This window comes from Coregonus lavaretus (genome assembly GCF_964263955.1).
Source record: "Coregonus lavaretus genome assembly, chromosome: 17".
Lineage (NCBI taxonomy): Eukaryota > Metazoa > Chordata > Actinopteri > Salmoniformes > Salmonidae > Coregonus > Coregonus lavaretus.
This window is the reverse complement of record NC_140004.1, coordinates 18904712-18928045: the sequence shown is the minus strand read 5'-3', so window position 1 is coordinate 18928045 and position 23334 is coordinate 18904712. Positions and strand designations below refer to the sequence as shown.

General features: G+C 44.1%; 1 protein-coding gene across 1 annotated transcript in view; it reads right to left on the bottom strand.

Moving 5' to 3' along the window:
• Positions 1-23334, bottom strand: part of rimbp2b (RIMS binding protein 2b) — a gene marked incomplete at its 3' end in the record, with an annotated part of 123389 nt that overhangs the window by 22896 nt on the left and 77159 nt on the right. Inside the window, exons 4-13 of the mRNA XM_084180820.1 lie at positions 22616-22738; positions 20148-20252; positions 15142-15192; positions 12893-12913; positions 10657-10867; positions 7631-7785; positions 6911-6990; positions 6181-6290; positions 5667-5889; positions 4798-5480 (exon numbers count right to left, since the gene is read on the bottom strand). Of these exons, the coding sequence (XP_084036946.1) occupies positions 4798-5480; positions 5667-5889; positions 6181-6290; positions 6911-6990; positions 7631-7785; positions 10657-10867; positions 12893-12913; positions 15142-15192; positions 20148-20249 (1636 nt within the window). The 5' untranslated portion in view covers positions 20250-20252; positions 22616-22738. The remainder of the gene's footprint in view (positions 1-4797; positions 5481-5666; positions 5890-6180; positions 6291-6910; positions 6991-7630; positions 7786-10656; positions 10868-12892; positions 12914-15141; positions 15193-20147; positions 20253-22615; positions 22739-23334) is intronic.

Below are 23334 nucleotides of genomic sequence, written 5' to 3'. Positions count from 1 at the left end.
TATATTCTCTTTGTCTGGTTTCTCTGTGGTTTCTTCTGCTTTTCCTTTTTATTTTCTATATGGAGGTACTAAGGGTAGGTTCTCTCAATATTAATGGGGGAAGGGACAGGAATAAGAGGGCTTGGGTATTAGAAGTAATAAAACAGAAAAGGCTTAATGTAGTTTTCCTACAAGAGACACAGTGATGAAAATTAGGTTGACTGGGGTATGTGGTGGGAGGGGCAGCATATACTCAGTCATGGTACTAATTTCAGTGCTGGGGTGGCAATCTTGTTTTCTTCAGGCTTAGGGGTGCCTGTGGTATCTACAACAGAGATTGTCAAGGGTCGGGTTTTATTGGTCAAGGTGGATGTTATGTTTTTATTTTTTTATTTTATTTTTTATGTTTATGCTCCTAATGAGGGTACAGAGTGTATTGTTGGTTTTGATAAAATAAAGGAAACCTTAAGACAGTGTGACCAAGAAGGGTGTATGGTTTTAGGGGGGGACTGGAACTGTACAGTGGATTTTACTGTTGATCGCACCGCTGAAGAACCTCATCTGCGGTCAGCCACTTGCCTGTCTGGTCTGTTAACTGAGTTTGAGCTTTCTGATGTGTGGAGAGTAAGGAATGCAAAAGATAGGCAGTACACATGGCTGAAAGTTAATGAAGGTCATGTCAGTGCAGCATGGTTAGACAGGTTGTATGTATCTGAGCAATACTGTAGTAGGTTTGGAAGGTGTGACATTACTCCTGTGGGTTTCTCTGATCACCATATTGTCACTGTTGATATTCACTTGTCCTGTCCATGAAGGTCATCATCTTTTTGGTATTTTAATGTTAAATTGTTACATGATGTCATGTTTTGGGAAAGGTTTTTGTTGTTTTGGGAGAAATGGAGGGTTACAAAAGGGAATATTGAGTCCTTGAGACAATGGTGGGAGGTTGGGAAGGCCCAAATACGATTATTTTGTCAACAGTATACTGCTCTGTCTCGAATTGAAGTTAAAGAGACTATCAGGGCCCTTGAACAGGACATAAAATCTATTGAATTGAAGTTGCTCACCCCGGACTAGTCATGAACTTACAGGACAAGAAACATGAACTGAGGTCGTTTCTGCATGAAAGAGTGAAGGGTGCCTTGATTAGGTCTCGTTTCGCTTCCCTCAAGGATATGGATGCTCCTAGTGCTTTTTTTTTAACCTAGGACAGTCGACATTGCAACGTAAACAGATGGTCTGCCTTCGTCTCCCTGATGGGAAGGTGACCACGGATGACAGTGAAATGCGTCAACATGCCGTGGATTTCTATTCTGTCCTCTATAAGGCGGAGGATCGTGACTCTCTGTGTACTGAACAGTTGTTACACGGTCTTCCTCAATTGGGACCTGAGCAAAGAGTCGCATTGGACTCTGACATTACACTGCAAGAGCTGTCCACAGCAGTTATGCAGCTCTCAACAGGCCGAGCCCCTGGCATTGATGGTTTACCATCTGAGTTTTATAAGCACTTTTGGGGGTCTATTGGGGAGGATTTTTATGAAGTGGTGTGTGAATCTTTTCATGAGGGCTCTCTTCCTGTATCTTGTCAACGTGCGGTACTTTCACTGTTGCCAAAAAAGGGGGGATTTGGCTCTCATAAAAAATTGGAGACCTGTTGCTTTGCTGTGTGCAGAATATACAATTGTTTCTAAATGTCTCTCAAACAGGTTGAAAGAGTATCTAGGATTGTTGGTCCACAAGGACCAGTCCTACTGTGTACCTGATCGCTCTATTGTTGACAACTTGTTTCTAATAAGAGATGTTTTAGACATTTGTAAACTGTCTGATGTAAATGTGGGTTTACTTTTTTTGGATCAGGAGAAGGCTTTTGATCGTGTGGACCACCAGTACTTGTTTAAAACAATGAAAGCCTTTGGGTTTGGGGATGTTTTTTTGTCTTGGATGAATTTACTGTATGCTGGGGCCTCGTGTATGGTGAAGGTGGGGGGTGGTTTGAGTTGCTCCATCCCTGTCCAAAGGGGCATCAGGCAGGGATGCCCAATTTCAGGGCAGTTATATAGTCTGGCGATTGAACCAATGCTTTGTTTTTTAAGAGCGAGGCTTACTGGTTTCTCTGTGCCAGGGGTTAGGAAGGGTCCCACGATAGCACTGTCTGCGTATGCAGATGACGTGACAGTTTTTATTACAGGGGGTGAGGATGTTAAGGTTCTCTCAAATGCTTTAAAGGTGTATGAGGGGGCCTCCTCAGCTAGAGTCAATTGGGGAAAGAGTGAAGCGCTGTGGGCAGGCCAGCTTCAGATGGGGTCCACTCCACGGTTACCAGGGGGGCTTCAGTGGGGCAGAGATGGGATGAAGACTTTGGGGTTTTTTCTAGGCTCCGATGTCTTTCAGAAAAAGAACTGGGAGGGTGTAGTGGAGAAAGTGTGTGCCAGACTGTCAAGATGGAAATGGGTGCTGCCCCAGCTGTCTTATAGGGGAAGGGTACTGGTAGCTAATAATCTTGCTGCCTCTACCCTGTGGCACAGACTAATGATTTTGCAGCCACCAAAGGGTCTGATACAAGAGCTTCAGAGGACCCTTGTCAATTTCTTCTGGTCTGGACAACATTGGATTAAAGCTTCAGCCCTGTACTTGCCACTGCACGAGGGTGGGCAAGGCCTGGTGGACATTTCTTCCAGGATCATGGCATTCCGGCTTCAAGCAGCACAGAGACTGTTGTACAGTGACGGTTCTAGCTGGGTTGACACAGCCTACACATTGATGAGGAGAGCGGGCTGTTTGGGCTTAGACAAGCACCTTTTCCTCTTAAAGCTGGAGGGGGGTGAGTTGCCTGGCCTGACTCCATTTTATGAGTCTGTTATGCAGGCTTGGAGAGTTCTGGTCAAGTCCCGTAAGGCCTGCACGCCACCAGGGATGTGGCTTTTTGAAGAGCCTCTTTTTCATAACACTGCCATCCAGTCCCGTGTTCTGGGTTCAGCTAGCCTACGTTCATGCCTGTTAGGTGTGGGGTGTACTAAGCTGGGTCATCTGATGCGGAACAGGAATAGGTCGTTGGAGGAGCTGGGAGATAGAGCGGGGATCCGATCGTCTCGCCTACTGAGGAAGGTCGTTGCTGAGGTCTGTGACTCCTTGCCAGTACTTCATCTGCAGTATGTGACTGACACTTCCAATTCTGATCGGTGGAAGGAGGGTCTGGATTATGTGTTCCCTGCACTGATTGTTAGTGCTGCGGCGGGGGCATTCGAGGAGGACGTGGGGATGCTGCTTTCCTTTGATACCCCGGAGCTGGGGGAGTTCAAGGAGGTGGGAAAGAAGGCCATGTACAGAATATGTGTAAAGGTGTCCCATGCCTCTTCCCTGGAAGGGGTAAAATCGACGAGGTGGGCGGGTGTGCTTGGTCCAGGTGCCTCCCCAAAAGGCTGTTGGCGATCATTATACAAACTGCCTATTGATAAGAGGACAGCTGACCTCCAGTGGAGGATAATACATGGAGCCATTGCCACCAACATGCATCTGGTACACCTGGATCCTACTGTTGGGGAGGAGTGTCCATTCTGTGCTGAGTCTGAAACTCTGGCACATCTGTTTTTACAGTGTCCCAGGTTGGTCGGGATGATTGACCTGATCACTAATTGGTTCTCAACGTTGGGAGAGGTTTTCTCTTCTCAACTGTATATATTTGGGCCAAAGTAGAGGTTTAGCCAAAAAGGTGTAGTTGTGTTGCTTAATTTTGTGTTAGGGGCAGCAAAATTAGCGATATGGAAGACCCGAAAGAACAGTATTCGGGGACAGGGGTCTGTGGATGTGGTGGGAATGCTGGAGGGAATGTTGGCAGCGAGAATAAGGGTTGAGTTTGCCTATTATAAACTTGTCAACAATATTGATCTTTTTATGAGTATATGGGGTATTCAGAGGATGTTGTGTTTAGTTACTGTGGAGGAGGAATTGGAGTTGTGTTTTTAATTGATGTGTAACTACGGTTTTGTATGAGTATTTATTGTGTGGTGGGCTCCCAGACCCAATAAAGTTTATTTAAATCTCTCTCTCTCTCTCTCTCTCTCTCTCTCTCTCTCTCTCTCTCACACACACACACACACACACACACACACACACACAGCAGCAGGAGGGGGGGGGGGGGGGGTGGTCTCAGGGGACCAGTCCCATAGAGCTACAGAACACACACTATTTACACCCATTAGGCATCTAGAGTTTCCCTCCGGAATTGGTTTTCTCTCTTGTCCTCTGATGATATGCAGCCTTCTTCAGCAAATGCTTCCTGGATGTCTATTCATCACATTTTTTTTTTCTCCATCTTTAGCGTGTGCATCTCTTATTAAAGCCAGCGCATACAAATCCATGAGGGCAATCAAAACAAATGACAGAAATATGAAAGCGAGCCTTTTGATGTCTGTCAGGTACAAGGTTTTAAATATAATGGGCTCAAAGCTTGTCAGAGCAAAAGTAAATAGATTGCTGTGTTTACCCTACATTTCCAGGTGCTTTCCAGACAGAAATGGTTTTGAGAGCAGGAGAACTCAGTGAGAGTATACGGCTGTGCAGGCTGGATATACAAAAGGCAGCAGAAGCAGCAGGAACTAACTACACTTGCACTGCATCCTCAATAACCCATGAAGAGACAAACAATCAGGCCAGTTATGCTGAATACATCTATTTTGGAGACCTGAAAGCAGACCAATCCATCAACACACCTATCCATTACACACCAAGCAATTCTTTCAACTTTGTGAAATGTCACCTGATGACTAAGTTTGGGTTTTAATGATGGGGGAGAGGGAGAGATAGTAGGAGGGCTGACCTGCAGGCTGGGTGCAGAAGTCCACAGAGATCTCCCTCTTTTCTCTGTGCTCCAAAGGCAGCTGCCAAGGCATCTGGTGTGTCCGCGCCACAGCCTTCACCTTGTAAACAGTCATGGGCTTCAGTTGGAAGAACTGGTACTTGTAGGCCCCTGCCTTCACCATGTCATACTCAGCCTCGTTCAGGAAGATGGTGTGGCTGTAGTTGCTGTTGCTAGGCTGCCAGGAGAGCTCAGCAGAGGTCTGTGTGATGTTGTCCACCCTCAGGTAGTAAGGAGCCACCACCACGTCCCTCCCCACCAGCAGAGTGCAGCGTAGCTCGTCAGACGGGCCCCGCTCCGTGATGCTCTGCACCGAGATGCGGTAGGTGTTGGTGTCCAGGTTGAGCTTTTCAATGAGCGACTTTGTCCTGCCCCCAAAGGGCACGCTCATCCTCACCTCCTTGTCCACCAGGACGTTGTAGCCACTGATGGAGCCCCAGCCGGGCGGCACCACCGGAGGGTCCCAGCACACGATCACACTCTTGGCCAGCTGTTTGATCAGATTGATGCGGCGAGGGTAAGGCACGATGTTTTCACCAATCTCGTCAATGCTGACATCCAGGGTCCCCGTCCCATTGCTGCAGGAACCCATGGAGCCCAGAAAGTCCATGCCCAGGCTGCTGCTGCCCAGGCTAGTCAGAGTGCTGCTCAGACTGGAACCCAGGCCAGTGGAACCGTGACTGGAACCCAGACTGGAACCCATGTGGCTGCCCAGAGTGGACCCATGAGTTGAACCCATGTTGCTGCCCAGAGTGGAACAGTGAGTGGAACCCAAAGTGGAACTGAGGTTACTCCCCAGGTTTCTCTCCAGGTTTCTCTCCATATTTCTCTCTAGGCTGGTCTCCGGGTCCAGCTTACTGTCAGACAGCAGGCTGCTGATGCTGCTCAGGCCCATGCTCCCCCGCCCTGTGGAGCCCAGGCTGCTGTGGTTACTACTGAGGTAGCCTGACTCTTTGGCCCCGTCCCTGTGCTGAGCAGAAGGCATCTCCTCATCCTTAACAAAGTCCACAAAGTTGGAAGGGACGAGGCCCTGCTGTCCATCCAGCAGCTCTCCTGAGGAACAGAGAGAGTATTAACAACAACACTCACTGTGAAGAGCAGTAAGTAGTATTGACAACAGCACTCACAGTACAGTGAAGAGATGACAATCGTAAAAGCCATATTAGCACTGATTGATCCACAACTGCCTAATCCTCGTCTCATCTACCTTACAGTAAATACATCCCATAATCCATGCCATCTCTTAGCAACCACAATCATTCTGCTCTGAAATTATTATTATTTTTTTAATCATGTGGATTGGTTTCTAACAAAGAGAGGGTAAAATACAGTGAGAAATCAGACCTTCATAGAAGCCGTCATCATCCATGGTCCCGTACACATAGAGGTACTTCCCTGCCACCAGGGGGAGCTCTGCCTCAGGATGCTCATTGGGCCCATTACAGGGGTTATAACTAGGGGAAATAAAGAGTAGAGTACAATAGAGTCAAGCTGATGAACTCACAGTGTTGCTGCTCTGAACCCAACACAACTGGAAATGTCTCAGGCTAATTATCTCAGGCTAGATGATGAATTCAGGTTTTAAAAAATAAAGTTCAAAACCCAGGTTCAAAAAGGGACAATAATTAAGCACAATACTAGGAACAGTGTATGGACAATTAGCTTGTGGCAAAATTTGACAACATTGCCTAGCTAAATCACATCCAACCATTTCCAAACAAATCCAAGCACAGTTGACATTTTGACACAAACCCTGCAGTACCCTTATGTGACTCTGTGAAAGGGGAATTGCTGAGTGCTGCATTAAAACAACTAATATAAAATATAACATTTTCCAACATGCTAAAAGCGAGAAACAGTGTGGGTGGACAGCACTGGGTTTCATTCATGTATTTGCCTTTGTTCTGGGCAATTTTGTTTGGTGAGAGCAGAGCACTGCATCATTATTAAGAGGTGAGTTCAAACCTCAGTGGGACACTGTGGGTGGAAAACACTGCTGAAATGGGCTGTGCACGGATGCATTTTTAAAGGACACTGTAGTGTAAGGCATCTCAAAGCAGCTCCCTCCACTCACCTGTAGCGGGCAATGCACAGACGGACCTTGCCTGTGAACCTCTTCTTGGTCCTAGTCGTTGAGCTTAGTTCTTTGTCCATCTGGTGAGAAAGAACAAACTTTGAGAGATGTAACAACCAAATACAATTGTTTTTTTGTTTTCGCTTATCATATTATTTTCTTAGGATGACCCTAGGTTTTGCTTATGCAATTTAAATCCATTTTATGCTCTCTATGGTGGAAATCAGTGAGACTGATTTGGCCTTTCATGATAGCAGTGCCTATAATCTTCTCCTTTACACACTTGGTAAACCTGCCAATCCTCCCAGCAGAGGAGAGTAAAAGTAAATAGATCGGCCATGTCACACCCCATCCTCTCTGCCTCACTGTGTTTCCTCAGTCCTGCCTTTCGACCGGAGTGGGACTTCAGCTTAGACTTTCATAACAGGAAGCAATTTTGCAATCATGTAATAAATGCTGTAATTATGTAACATTAGTGTAATAAATTCTTTACCATCTTCAGAGGAGTATTTTGAAAGGGCAAGCAAACTATTTAGGTCCATCCCCATTAGGCCTATAAAATCAGGGCCATCCATGCACTCTCCTATTTCAAGAACAGTATTTTTCATGTCAGAGGCTTGACATGGAATGACACTGAATGAGAGGTTAGTTTGAGTTAGAATGAGTGGAGGGAGGGACAGGCAGATGGACGGTGTTAGTAGGGGACCTATTAGGGCCCACCTCGGTGAGGACGGCCCGTTGGGAGCTGCCAGCTCGGCTGCTGCTGTGGGTGAGGAATGTTGGCTTTACAGACAGGAGCTCCGGCTTGTCCCCACTGATCTGGAGTGGTCGGATGAACTCAGAGATCACAGATCTGCTCAGCGGACTCTCATTGCCTGGGGGCAAAACAAAGGAACAGCTCCGATCTGAAATATGACTGCACCTGCTAAAAATCATATTTCTATCTGTGAGTAATAATAATATCCAAAATGGAGTGCTATATACAGTGGGGAAAAAAAGTATTTAGTCAGCCACCAACTGTGCAAGTTCTCCCACTTAAAAAGATGAGAGAGGCCTGTAATTTTCATCATAGGTACATGTCAACTATGACAGACAAAATGAGAAAAAAAATTCCAGAAAATCACATTGTAGGATTTTTAATGAATTTATTTGCAAATGATGGTGGAAAATAAGTATTTGGTCAATAACAAAAGTTTCTCAATACTTTGTTATATACCCTTTGTTGGCAATGACACAGGTCAAACGTTTTCTGTAAGTCTTCACAAGGTGTTCACACACTGTTGCTGGTATTTTGGCCCATTCCTCCATGCAGATCTCCTCTAGAGCAGTGATGTTTTGGGGCTGTCGCTGGGCAACACAGACTTTCAACTCCCTCCAAAGATTTTCTATGGGGTTGAGATCTGGAGACTGGCTAGGCCACTCCAGGACCTTGAAATGCTTCTTACGAAGCCACTCCTTCGTTGCCCGGGCGGTGTGTTTGGGATCATTGTCATGCTGAAAGACCCAGCCACGTTTCATCTTCAATGCCCTTGCTGATGGAAGGAGGTTTTCACTCAAAATCTCACGATACATGGCCCCATTCATTCTTTCCTTTACACGGATCAGTCGTCCTGGTCCCTTTGCAGAAAAACAGCCCCAAAGCATGATGTTTCCACTCCCATGCTTCACAGTAGGTATGGTGTTCTTTGGATGCAACTCAGCATTCTTTGTCCTCCAAAACGACGAGTTGAGTTTTTACCAAAAAGTTATATTTTGGTTTCATCTGACCATATGCCATTCTCCCAATCCTCTTCTGGATCATCCAAATGCACTCTAGCTAACTTCAGACGGGCCTGGACATGTACTGGCTTAAGCAGGGGGACACGTCTGCACTGCAGGATTTGAGTCCCTGGCGGCGTAGTGTGTTACTGATGGTAGGCTTTGTTACTTTGGTCCCAGCTCTCTGCAGGTCATTCACTAGGTCCCCCCGTGTGGTTCTGGGATTTTTGCTCACCGTTCTTGTGATCATTTTGACCCCACGGGGTGAGATCTTGCGTGGAGCCCCAGATCGAGGGAGATTATCAGTGGTCTTGTATGTCTTCCATTTCCTAATAATTGCTCCCACAGTTGATTTCTTCAAACCAAGCTGCTTACCTATTGCAGATTCAGTCTTCCCAGCCTGGTGCAGGTCTACAATTTTGTTTCTGGTGTCCTTTGACAGCTCTTTGGTCTTGGCCATAGTGGAGTTTGGAGTGTGACTGTTTGAGGTTGTGGACAGGTGTCTTTTATACTGATAACAAGTTCAAACAGGTGCCATTAATACAGGTAACGAGTGGAGGACAGAGGAGCCTCTTAAATAAGAAGTTACAGGTCTGTGAGAGCCAGAAATCTTGCTTGTTTGTAGGTGACCAAATACTTATTTTCCACCATAATTTGCAAATAAATTCATAAAAAATCCTACAATGTGATTTTCTGGATTTTTTTTTTTCAATTTGTCTGTCATAGTTGATGTGTACCTATGATGAAAATTACAGGCCTCTCTCATATTTTTAAGTGGGAGAACTTGCACAATTGGTGGCTGACTAAATACTTTTTTCCCCCACTGTATATATATGATGAATTATATATATATATATATATATATATCACAGACTATTATTTCTCCTTTTCATCGTGATTGTCATTATCACCATTCATCATCATCATCATCATCATCAATCATCCATACTTCATTTGATAAGATACCAATAAAAGTAATACATGATACCATATAACATTGCAAGAAACCACAGGATACAACCCATTAACAATTAGAAAAATAAGAATCATAATTGCATTAGTGTTATTAAAAACATGGTCTAAAATACAGATCCTTATGTAATCAGAAGGTGAGTCAGATCCCTGGCACAGGCCCAATGTAAAGGTCAGTATTTTTGGCATGTATTTAATTATTTAAGTTAACAACAAGCATGTGCCAAGCTGTGGTAAAGGTTATGTCATACAGTACCATGATTGATTATTTCACTACTTGTTCTATGTTGATCCATGTACGTCACAAGCGTGGCCTTCCAGATCTCCAATTTCAGGAGCAGCTGCACGTTTCTCTTCCCATCCTCATAATACTGGATTGTTTATTTAAAATGTACTCTGGTATCGTTTTTCTCTACGGCTCCCACTGTCTGATTCAACAGTTCAAACCTCCTGTCACGACTTCGGCCGAGGCTGCATCCCCTCATTCGGGCAGGCTTCGGCGTAAGTCGTCACCGGCTTACCAACCACTGCCGCCACAATCATCATCACAATTGTCTCGTCTTGTCAATCACACACACCTGGTTCCTATCCCCTAATTAGTCTGTGTATAAGTGTTCCCTCTGCCCCCTTGTCCTTGTGGGTGATTGTTAATTGTGAGAGTAATGTAGCTCGGTGGAGCTACTCATAACATTGTGTTGCCAGGGTAGATTTTCCCCCTGTGCCTATGTATTATTGGATTCCGTTACAGTGTAATTGCCAGGGATGTTTGTTTCCCCTGTGCCTGTTTCGTTGATCGCTATTGGAGCGCATTTGTGTGTCAACGAAGGAATAAACTCTGTATTCGGTGATTACCCTCCTGCGCCTGACTCCTTTCACCACACTCACCACACCTCCCACATACAGCTCACAGATGACGGAAATAACATTATTATTGATATTCTTGTCTATGGGCTGTGGTCGATGACTTACAGTACACAGACAAGCTAAAAACAAAGCTCTTCTGAGATTCCTCTGACCTTTCCCTGTGGGGGCAGCCAACCCGTTGAGGAGCTGGGAGAGGGATTTGTTGGGAGATCCGGGGGTTTCACGCACAGTTAAGGGATCGGTGCCACTGCCAAGGATATCAAACTTTCCAGTCTGTAGCCGAAACTTCTCCAGCTCTTTGGACAGGAGGTTGAACTGCTCACTCTGTGTCCGACATTTCTCCTCCAGCTCTCGGACTTTGGCCTGGCGACAGAGATCGAGTTGGAGAGAAAGAAAGAAAGAAAGAGAGAGGGAGAAAGGGAGAAAAATGTAGCGAGAGACAAGAGAGAAAGTAACAGAAGGAAAGAAAGTGAGAGAAAGAGAAAATCTGAAACCCAACACTGTATACTTATCTAAATACACACACATAAAATGAGGTAGGATGAGATATTGGTCTTTAAAAACGTGGGTTTCATTCCTTACAGAGAAAAGGGAGTTGACGCCTTAAAGTTCCTATCAGGCAAAATACAGTCCAGTCATAAACACCTAAACTAGTGACAGTATGCAGATCACATGCAGGACTACAGTTAATGCACATTATTCTATAGAGCAGCCTCTTGCTAAGAGGAAGTATGCATACCAAAAACTGCACTGTGTTCAAAGCGCGGGGAATGCTCCTCAACTTCATTGCACAGAGATAGTAAAATAAAGGCAAGAGTCATCATGAGTTACGAAGCTGACAAAAGAGGGGCAAGAGCAATTCAAAACATCATAGAACCATGCAGTCAAATCCTTGGCTTTCTACAGTGAAATACTGTCTGTAACCACACACCCGCCCGTTGATAGGAGACTATAGTACAATGGGAGCACGGGCAGGCCTAGCAGAAACCCCAGGGGTGCCCAGCTCATGATCTGCTCTTGGGCAGGGGTAAGTGTTCAGTGTTAACCATTACATTTTACATTTTAGTCATTTAGCAGACGCTCTTATCCAGAGCGACTTACAGTTACTGAGTGCATACATTTTTCATACTGGCCCCCCGTGGGAAACGAACCCACAACCCTGGCGTTGCAAGCGCCATGCTCTACCAACTGAACTACAGGAGGCCTAACCATGAAATGTAGACAGACAACCCCTTATCACATAAACCCAAATCAGCCCGTTCATCAGACCACCCTGAGAGTGTTGCTAAAGCTACCATGTCATTCGCTGCATGCACTCCTGAAAGCACAGTGATGCCTAATGCACGATGTCTATGGCATTTTGTTCAGCTCTGAGTGACTTTCATGCAGACAAGTTATTGTTTGTCAGTGCGTGAACATGCTATTAGAGGAGGAGTGACCTTTGCAATCACTGCATATGATTCAATGGGTTGGTGCATTAGCACAGAGGGTGATTAGCCTATCACCATCTCAAAGCCCTCCCCTGGATGTATGACCAGTACTGTAGCAGCCTAGAGAAACACATTGCACTGCATGCAACGCCAACCACAATTAACTCGTCAGAACAGGATGATAGGATCAAACTTTCCCTCTTTATCTCTGGAAGTCTTTGCTTATTTTTGTCAAATCAGAATGTTAAAACGTCCTCATAATATAAATGGTTTCCATTATGCCAGCATCTAAGTAGAATCCCTCAGACATTAGAATGAAGCCATAACTAAAATGAGGGATGATAAGAGCCTCTCCTATGTCCCAGCCAGACCTTCTGTCCTGCTCTGTCCTGTCCTGTGACAAACCATCTCCCCAGTGTCTGTCCGGTAAGCAGAGCGGGCTCTGAGCCAAGTGGAGTGTGGATGCTTGCACATGCTTTGATGTCAAGCTGAATGGAGCAGGCGAGTATGAGTCATCATTGTATGGAAAGGACAGCCTTGCCTTTGGAAAGCACACTTTCAACAACTGAAAAATGTTTCTGTCTGCACTGATACAACAACACCACAGCAAGCTACAACAACAAAACCTCAGCAATGAATAAAGGACTGGCCATTGTTTCATGTCCAGTATATGACATTGTTCAGCTCTTGAATCTCATGTTTAAAAATGAAACTAAATCTAAAGCAATATCTCCCATCAAAATCAGCATGACCTCTTGATGGACTGCAATCTTGGTTTGACGTACGCATAAAATATGACAATCAATTTAATCCCCAAATCAATACCACATTCAATTCTGAAATGTCATTCCATTAGCATTTACTTCCAGAGAGTCAAAGAAAACTAGGGGGATATATCCCTGATTGTTGTACAGGCAGAGATGAAAATATCAAGTAAATAAAAACAATTCTGAAATACCTGCATGCTGTCCAAGTGGTTCTGTATATGCATAAAACACACACCAATAACACAGTGAAAAGAAAAGAAGCACAATTCCACATGAACACTCACACACACCTTGAAATCAAAACAGAAGATTTTCTGTAGCACTCATGCAAAATCACTTGTTATTAACAATAATAAACAACCACAAATATCAAAAAATATAATGATCAATAATGATGTACAGCATGTGGATATAACACTGTTTGAATATACTGAATACACATTTACAAAAACACAATAGCTAATTTGTCATGTCAAAAGCACTGTTACGTTCTTATTTTGCACTTGCTAGTTACAGTGAGGGAAACAAGTTTGATCCCCTGCTGATATTGTATGTTTGCCCACTGACAAATACATTTTAATGGTAGGTTTATTTGAACAGTGAGAGACAGAATCACAACAAAAAATATCCAGAAAAACGCATGTCAAAAATGTTATGAATTGATTTGCATTTTAATTAGGGAAATAAGTATTTGACCCCTCTGCAAAACATGACTTAGTACTTGGTGGCAAAACCCTTGTTGGCAATCACAGAGGAGAGGTCAGACGTTTCTTGTAGTTGGCCACCAGGTTTGCACACATCTCAGGAGGGATTTCGTCCCACTCCTCTTTGCAGATCTTCTCCAAGTCATTAAAGGTTTCGAGGCTGACGTTTGGCAACTCGAACCTTCAGCTACAGATTTTCTATGGGGTTAAGGTCTGGAGACTGGCTAGGCTACTCCAGGACCTTAATGTGCTTCTTCTTGAGCCACTCCTTTGTTGCCTTGGCCGTGTGTTTTGGGTCATTGTCATGCTGGAATACCCATCCACGACCCATTTTCAATGCCCTGGCTGAGGCAAGGAGGTTCTCACCCAAGATTTGACGGTACATGGCCCCGTCTATCGTCCCTTTGATGCGGTAAGTTGTCCTGTCCCCTTAGCAGAAAAACACCCCCAAAGCATAATGTTTCCACCTCCATGTTTGACGGTGGGGATGATGTTCTTGGGGTCATAGGCAGCATTCCTCCTCCTCCAAATACGGCGAGTTGAGTTGATGCCAAAGAGCTCCATTTTGGTCTCATCTGACCACAACACTTTCCCCAGTTCTCCTCTGAATCATTCAGATGTTCATTGGGAAACTTCAGACGGGCATGTATATGTGCTTTCTTGAGCAGGGGCACCTTGCAGGCGCTGCAGGATTTCAGTCCTTCACGGCGTAGTGTGTTACCAATTGTTTTCTTGGTGACTATGGTCCCAGCTGCCTTGAGATCATTGACAAGATCCTCCCGTGTAGTTCTGGGCTGATTCCTCACTGTTCTCATGATCATTGCAACTCCACGAGGTGAGATCTTGCATGGAGCCCCAGGCCGAGGGAGATTGACAGTTGTTTTGTGTTTCTTCCATTTGCGAATAATCGCACCAACTGTTGTCACCTTCTCACCAAGCTGCTTGGCGATGGTCTTGTAGCCCATTCCAGCCTTGTGTAGGTCTACAATCTTGTCCCTGACATCCTTGGAGAGCTCTTTGGTCTTGGCCATGGTGGAGAGTTTGGAATCTGATTGATTGATTGCTTCTGTGGACAGGTGTCTTTTATACAGGTAACAAGCTGAGATTAGGAGCACTCCCTTTAAGAGTGTGCTCCTAATCTCAGCTCGTTACCTGTATAAAAGACACCTGGGAGCCAGAAATCTTTCTGATTGAGAGGGGGTCAAATACTTATTTCCCTCATTAAAATGCAAATCAATTTATACGATTTTTGACATGCGTTTTTCTGGATTTTTTTGTTGTTATTCTGTCTCTCACTGTTCAAATAAACCTACCATTAAAATTATAGATTGATAATTTCTTTGTCAGTAGGCAAACGTACAAAATCAGCTGGGGATCAAATACTTTTTACCCTCACTGTACATGGGTATTCATTATAGACTTCAAATCATCACAATAAAGTCATCACGTGAAAATGGGCAAGAATCTATTATTCCACCTGGCCTTGGTCTTTATGCATGCCACATTCACAACCTTCAACAGAGTGCACAGGGTTTCACACACTGAGCTAGTAGAGTTAAGAGGAGTAGAAAATGTCAGACTGGCAGGCAGACGCATACACACTCCAACACCAGACACGCTCACTCGCAACACACACACACACACACACACACACACACACACACACACACACACACACACACACACACAACACGGCCAGCCAACCTCCCATCACCCCCCAGTGCCCTGACACTCACCTCTAACAGATGGACGGCACCCTCATGCTCCTTCTTAGCCTCAACCTGAGCCTGTAAAACATAACATGGGGAGGCTGTGTTACATTCAACACACACAACAAATTACCTCTACAACTGGACAACTGGGACCTGGCTGGACAGCACCAAAAAACACTCAACAACTTGGAAGACACAGTGTTTGAGCTGTTACGAAGGCTATCTATGACAACAATGGTGTGTAAACATTCAAACAACAAACTATTCATAATGTATCTTCAATTTACATATGTGGTGCTCTCCTGAAACTAGACTGCAGGGCTATTCTAGAAGATTCATCTTTGTGTGATATAAACCCATTGTACTGTATAATACAACATAAAATAATGCATGCTAGTTCACTTAATGTGACTGGGAACATCTGTTGAGAAAACTAACGTTCCACATGAATAGGAGAACATCTGCGCACTTTACAATTTCATGAATCCACTTCGCAGGCAATTAATTGTATAGAGTATGCAGAAAGTAGCCAGTGTCTATAGAAAGATAACGCTGTACTGAGCTAATTTTGCTCCTTGAAACAGCGACTGCATGCATATTTATGGCCAACTTGAAAATAAGTAGCACAAACGGCAACAAACACACAGAGACATGGTATAGAGGAGACGGACCCACTGGTTGCCCTCTAGGTTACAGAGAGCTGGTAGTCCCATCCACCAAACTACCAGGTGTGAAACAGGGAAGGGACTCAGGGGGTATGCTAATTTGGTATAGAGCAGACCTAACTCACTCTATTAAATTAATCAAAACAGGAACATTTTACATTTGGTTAGAAATTCAAAAGGAAATTATCTCAACTGAGAAAAATGTCCTCCTGTGTGCTACCTATATCCCCCCACTAGAATCCCCATACTTTAATGAAGACAGTTTCTCCATCCTGGAGGGGGAAATCAATCATTTCCAGACCCAGGGACATGTACTAGTCTGTGGCGACCTAAATGCCAGAACTGGACAAGAACCTGACACCCTCAGCACACAGGGGGACAAACACCTACCTGGAGGTGACAGCATTCCCTCCCCCATATGCCCCCCTAGGCACAACTACGACAACATAACCAACAAAAACGGGTCATGACTCCTGCAGCTCTGTCGCACACTGGGTATGTACATAGTCAATGGTAGGCTTCGAGGGGACTCCTATGGTAGGTACACCTATAGCTCATCTCTTGGCAGTAGTACTGTAGACTATTTTATCACTGACCACAACTCTCAGAGCGTTCACAGTCAGCCCACTGACACCCCTATCAGACCACAGCAAAATCAGTCTACTTGAACAGAGCAATACTCAATCATGAGGCATCAAAGCCAAAGGAACTGAATAATATTAAGAAATGCTATAGATGGAAGGAAAGTAGTGTTGAAACCTACCAAAAAACACGTTCCACTGTAATAGTGAAGGTGTAAACTTGGCAGTAGAAAACCTAAACAGTATATTTGACCTCTCAGCTTCCCTATCAAATCTAAAAATCTCTAACAGAAAACCAAAGAAAAGTAATAACAGTAATAAATGGTTTGATGAAGAATGCAAAAACCTAAGAAAGAAATTGAGAAACCTATCCAACCAAAAACATAGAGACCCAGAAAACCTGAGCCTACGCCTTCACTATGGTGAATCACTAAAACAATACAGAAATACACTACGGAAAAAGAAGGAACAGCATGTCAGAAATCAGCTCAATGTAATTGAAGAATCCATAGACTCTAACCACTTTTGGGAAAATTGGAAAACACTAAACAAACAACAACACGAAGAGCTATCTATCCAAAACGGAGATGTATGGGTAAACCACTTCTCCAATCTTTTTGGCCCTATAACAGAGAACAAACAGCAAAAAAATATACATGATCAAATGCAAATCTTAGAATCAACTATTAAAGACTACCAGAACCCACTGGATTCTCCAATTACATTGAATGAACTACAGGACAAAATACAAACACTCCAACCCAAAAAGTCCTGTGGTGTTGATGGTATCCTCAATGAAATGATAAAATATACAGACCACAAATTTCAATTAGCTATACTTAAACTCTTTAACATCATCCTTGGCTCTGGCATCTTCCCCAATATTTGGAACCAAGGACTGATCACCCCAATCCACAAAAGTGGAGACAAATTTGACCCCAATAACTACCGTGGGATATGCGTCAACAGCAACCTTGGGAAAATCCTCTGCATTATCATTAACAGCAGACTAGTTCATTTCCTCAGTGAAAACAATGTACTGAGCAAATGTCAAATTGGCTTTTTACCAAATTACCGTACGACAGACCACGTATTCACCCTGCACACCCTAATTGACAAACAAAGGCAAAGTCTTCTCATGCTTTGTTGATTTCAAAAAAGCTTTTGACTCAATTTGGCATGAGGGTCTGCTATACAAATTGATGGAAAGTGGGGTTGGGGGAAAAACATACGACATTATAAAATCCATGTACACAAACAACAAGTGTGCGGTTAAAATTGGCAAAAAACACACACATTTCTTTCCACAGGGCCGTGGGGTGAGACAGGGATGCAGTTTAAGCCCCACCCTCTTCAACATATATATCAACGAATTGGCGAGGGCACTAGAACAGTCTGCAGCACCTGGCCTCACCCTACTAGAATCTGAAGTCAAATGTCTTCTGTTTGCTGATGATCTGGTGCTTCTGTCACCAACCAAGGAGGGCCTACAGCAGCACCTAGATCTTCTGCACAGATTCTGTCAAACCTGGGCCCTGACAGTAAATCTCAGTAAGACAAAAATAATGGTGTTCCAAAAAAGGTCCAGTTGACAGGACCACAAATACATTTACATTATTTAGCAGACGCTCTTATCCAGAGCGACTTACAGTTAGTGAGTGCATACATTACTTTTATTTTTTCATACTAGCCCCCCGTGGGAATCGAACCCACAACGCTGGCGTTGCAAACGCCATGCTCTACCAACTGATCTACATCCCTGCCGGCCATTCCCTCCCCTACCCTGGATGACGCTGGGCCAATTGTGCGCCGCCCCATGGGTCTCCCGGTTGCGGCCGGCTACGACAGAGCCTGGATTCGAACCAGGATCTCTAGTGGCACAGCTAGCACTGCGATGCAGTGCCTTAGACCACTGCGCCACTGAGCTGCACTTCCTAACCTCCTGAATTATTTTCATGTCGTCTGATATACATCTGAATACAAATTCCATCTAGACACCGTTGCTCTAGAGCACACAAAAAACTATACATACCTCGGCCTAAACATCAGTGCCACAGGTAACTTCCACAAAGCTGTGAACGATCTGAGAGACAAGGCAAGAAGGGCCTTCCATGCCATCAAAAGGAACATAAAATTTGACATACCAATTAGGATCTTGCTAAAAATACTTGAATCAGTTATAGAACCCATTGCCGTTTATGGTTCTGAGGTCTGGGGTCCGCTCACCAACCAAGAATTCACAAAATGGGACAAACACCAAATTGAGACTCTGCATGCAGAATTCTGCAAAAACATCCTCCGTGTACAATGTAAAACACCAAATAATGCATGCAGAGCAGAATTAGGCCAATACCCGCTAATTATCAAAATCCAGAAAAGAGCAGTTAAATTCTATAACCACTTAAAAGGAAGCAATTCCCAAACCTTCCATAACAAAGCCATCACCTACAGAGAGATGAACTTGGAGAAGAGTCCCCTAAGTAAGCTTGTCCTGGGGCTCTGTTCACAAACACAAACAGACCCCACACAGCCCCAGGACAACAACAACAACAACACAATTAGACCCAACCAAATCACGAGAAAACAAAAAGAGAATTAATTGACACATTGGAAAGAACAAACAAAAAAACAGAGCAAACTAGAATGCTATTTGGCCCTAAACAGAGAGTACACAGTGGCAGAATACCTGACCACTGTGACTGACCCAAACTTAAGGAAAGCTTTGACTATGTACAGACTCAGTGAGCATAGCCTTGCTATTGAGAAAGGCCGCCGTAGGCAGACCTGGCTCTCAAGAGAAGACAGGCTATGTGCACACTGCCCACAAAATGAGGTGGGAACTGAGCTGCACTTCCTAACCTCCTGCTAAATGTATGACCATATTAGAGACACATATTTCCCTCAGATTACAGCGATCCACAAAGAATTCGAAAACAAACCCAATTTTGATAAACTCCCTTATCTACTGGGTGAAAAACCACATTGTGCCATCACAGCTGCAAGATTTGTGACCTGTTGCCAGAAGAAAAGGGCAACCAGTGAAGAACAAACACCATTGTAAATACAACCCATATTTATGTTTATTTATTTTCCCATTTGTACTTTAACTATTTGTAATGTTTACTGTTAATATTTATTGTTTATTTCACTTTTGTTTACCATCTACTTCACTTGCTTTGGCAATGTTAACACACGTTTCCCATGCCAATAAAGCCCTTAAATTGAAAATTGAATTGAGAGAGAGAGAGAGAGAGAGAGAGAGAGTGTGAGAGAACGAGAACGAGAGAAAGGGTGTTTATATGACAGATGAGGTTACAGATGAGGTGTTTATATAACACTTCATATCACGTTCACACTCTCCTGTAATATCTGCGCTTGCTTGACGTCAGCTCCTCTCCTCAGAGGAGGCAGGTAAAACGTCAAGTCATCCGGGCCAGCCTTTTAGCAAGCCACCAAAAAACGTCAAGTCTGATCTAAGTTTTCACTGTGCTAAACTGCTCCCCATAGCAGAGTAATATAATAGCCTGTTACTGAGTTATCTCTCTCTCTCTCTCTCTCTCTCTCTCTCTCTCTCTCTCTCTCCCCCTCCACCCCCCCCCCCCCCCCCGGGGGGGGGCTGACAGACAGACAGCTGAAGGAAGGGATTTAAGAGGATACTCTGTAGCTGTAGTAGTGCTCAACACAAAGCTATTTGACCTCTGACCCAGCACTGGGCTGGGCTAACAAGATAGGTTGCCCCCTCCCTGTGCAGCTAGCAATGGCATGGTGACCCGGTGTGCCTTACCTTCTGCAGAAGGTCAATCTCCTGCTGCTTTGCATTGAGTACAGCCAAGGCTTGCTCATGCTCCAACTCTAGCTGCTGCCTCCGCTCTGCAGCCTCACGCATATGCTGTCCGCAGAGGGTGTGGGGGGAGGGGTGTGGGGGTGGGGGCGGAGGGTGGTGGGTGGTGGGAGGCATAGAAAGGGCTGCTGTTAGTAGAACTAAAAACCCATGACATCAGGACTACCACAAGTCTCCAGTCCTCTGTCCTCAACAAACTCCTGGCTTATACGTTACAAATATTGAGCTTGTTGACACTTTACAGGACCTCCAAGTCTTACACACTTTAGGCAGACGTTAGTATGTCAAAACACCAATGTGACCAATGTCAACAACCAATGTCAATTTACAGTTTGTATCAAATTATCTAACTTAGAGAGAGCAAGTTAAGGTGTACCTCCCAAATCTTGGATATGAACTTCCAAATCCATACTATAATGTATATTTGAATAGAGCTTAAGGACGAGAACTGGAGAAGCTTTGCTGTGCATGATCAACCAATCATCAATCAACCATTTAAAGTTTGCTGCCCCCTTGGGTAACACAATACCTGTTTTTGAAGTCTCATTACAGAAGAGCTGTCCTCGGCAATGTTGTGTTTGCATGATCAATACATGGTTTTTAGTTACATGAAAAGGGTTAGCAAACTCCAAGGCATGCTCACTTATCTGTGGTCATCCATTACAACAAAAGAAGCCAAACAAAACAAAGGCTTAATGCAAGGCCTTCCTCAACCGTTATGTCAAAGTGCCATCCAGTCATCTTATTGCTTTCATTTAAATGTGAAGAATCAGAGTTGTTGGGGGGAGAAAGCAAAGGACATTTTCATGTCGTCTGATATACATCTGGATCATTCCACCAATTCGTTGCCTTTTGAGATGTGTAACTTGGTGAAGAAAAAAGTTTGATTTCACTTAATTTTAACATTCTGTCACAAAGGGCACATGTTCAACTTAATAAAATACAAAAAAGACTATAGTAAGTGCCTATTAAGTGCCAAATAAAGTAACAGGGTTGATCGTAACAGGGTTGATGATTTCCTATTAAATCAGCCATAAATCCTTGTGACAGGGGAAATGGAAGCTTGTTGTGTACAACAGGGAGGGGCAATTTAAGTTTTGGAAAACATATGAAGTTGTTCAAACATTCTAGCCTATCTGTCTATGGGTAACAGTGTTGACGTGTTATGCTTGACCCACTTAGTTTTCCATCACAAAACACCAGAAAATGGCCAAAAAGAGTAGAACCAGCTCACACGCTTTTACACTATGACTTGACTATTAGATGTCCAATGTTTCTGTTGAAAAAATATTTCAAATAGTAAAATAGTTTCACCGTATTAAAACGAGAGTTCAGTTCACGTAACAGCGTTGACTTTAAAATGAGGGATAGTTTATTTTCTATTTTTTATGAATCACTAAATCACATGAAACAAATAATAATCTTCAGAAATGAATTTGTCAAAGCAACAAAATAACTAGGGCTTTACAATAATGGTGAAAACTTGGAGACATTTTGGGGGAAAGTGGGTAAAAATCAAGTCACAGAGTGTGCACAGAGGGACATGTCAAAATGATGCATTTTGGCACTTTAGCAAGTCTTTATTCATATAAAAAATCTGATTTATTAAATTATCCATGTGGTCTATATTAAAGGGCACTTCCTTTAATATAACAGGCTTTTAAAAATCAATATTGCTGCACAAGTTCTACTTAAAATATTAAAGGGATGGAAAAGGCACTTATTTCATGGAACAACCCATCTATCCCCTAGGTTAATTCATTTCATCAAGCCTGTGTGTGACATTGTCATCATGAACAGTGATCTCTACCCCAGCTCTCTAACCCCCCTGGTCCCACATACCCACTGAACCCATAGACTCGCCTCGTCATGCACATCCACATTCCACAGTGCGCTGGACTGGTCCCAGCCAGGTGCTCATTCGTGTCATAGGAAAGCAGCCCAGAGAAATAAGGAGAGCTAGCATGGCCACTGGGGTGGAGAAAAGCATTCAAAATGGGGCTACAGTGGGCTGCTCCCCATACAGATGGGCACAGCAGTGATACCTGATCAATCTAGCAGGGGAGAGAGGGGATGGAGGGGAGGGAGGGGATGGGGCCAGGGTAAGAGGGGGGAGGACAGACTGATCCAAGTTTCCTAGTCTTTCACAGCTTCTGGTTAAGCTTCCTCCCACATCGGCACTGGAAGGCAACAGATAGGTCAGGGATATTAGAGAGAGAGAGAGAGAGAGAGAGGAGAGGAAGATAGAGTGGTGGGTAGTGATGAAAGGGTAAAGGCTGGCAGAGAATCAGGCTATGTAAAGGAACCTGAGCTTGGGCTAGGATTCTCATTATTCACAGGAGTACACAGACATACAGTAAACATACAGTAGACATAAGGTAAGGTTATCTACAGTATGTCTCCAGACTCACCTTTAGCACCTGCTCTAGGTTCTCCAGTTTGCCTTGGAGCTGGGTCTTCTCCCGTAGGGCTGAATCTCTCTCCTGAGTCACAGCACCGAGGGTCTCTTTGAGCTGCGCATACTCTGACTTCACCTGCACACACAGAACACAACACAGAGAACCACAGTGAGACAAACAGAACACACATGCACCTCTGCTCTAAGGGAGGAGATATCAGGGTACAGGCCGGAGTGCTTAATGGGCGGACAGGAGGGCTGGCTGGTTGACAGCTACAGTATAATAATGGGGGAGTAACAGAACAACATGTTCTCACTGTCATAGATGTGTACTGTAGCATTAAACTGGGTCTGGGATCAACTACTGTATCTATGCATTTGCTCAGTTGTTGTCAAACAAGGAAACAGAGTTGAATGAATCAACACACTGGGCAAAAACCGGTGTCCTGATAAGACATCAATAGCCAGCATCCCTCTGTTCACATCCTGCCCCTCCTGAACTCCCTTGACTCCCAGCAGCTACAGTGAGGGAAAAAGGTATTTGATCCCCTGCTGATTTTGTACGTTTGCCCACTGACAAAGACATGATCAGTCTATAATTTTAATGGTAGGTTTATTTGAACAGTGAGAGACAGAATAACAACAACAAAATCCAGAAAAACGAATGTCAAAAATGTTATAAATTGATTTGCATTTTAATGAGGGAAATAAGTATTTGACCCCTCTGCAAAA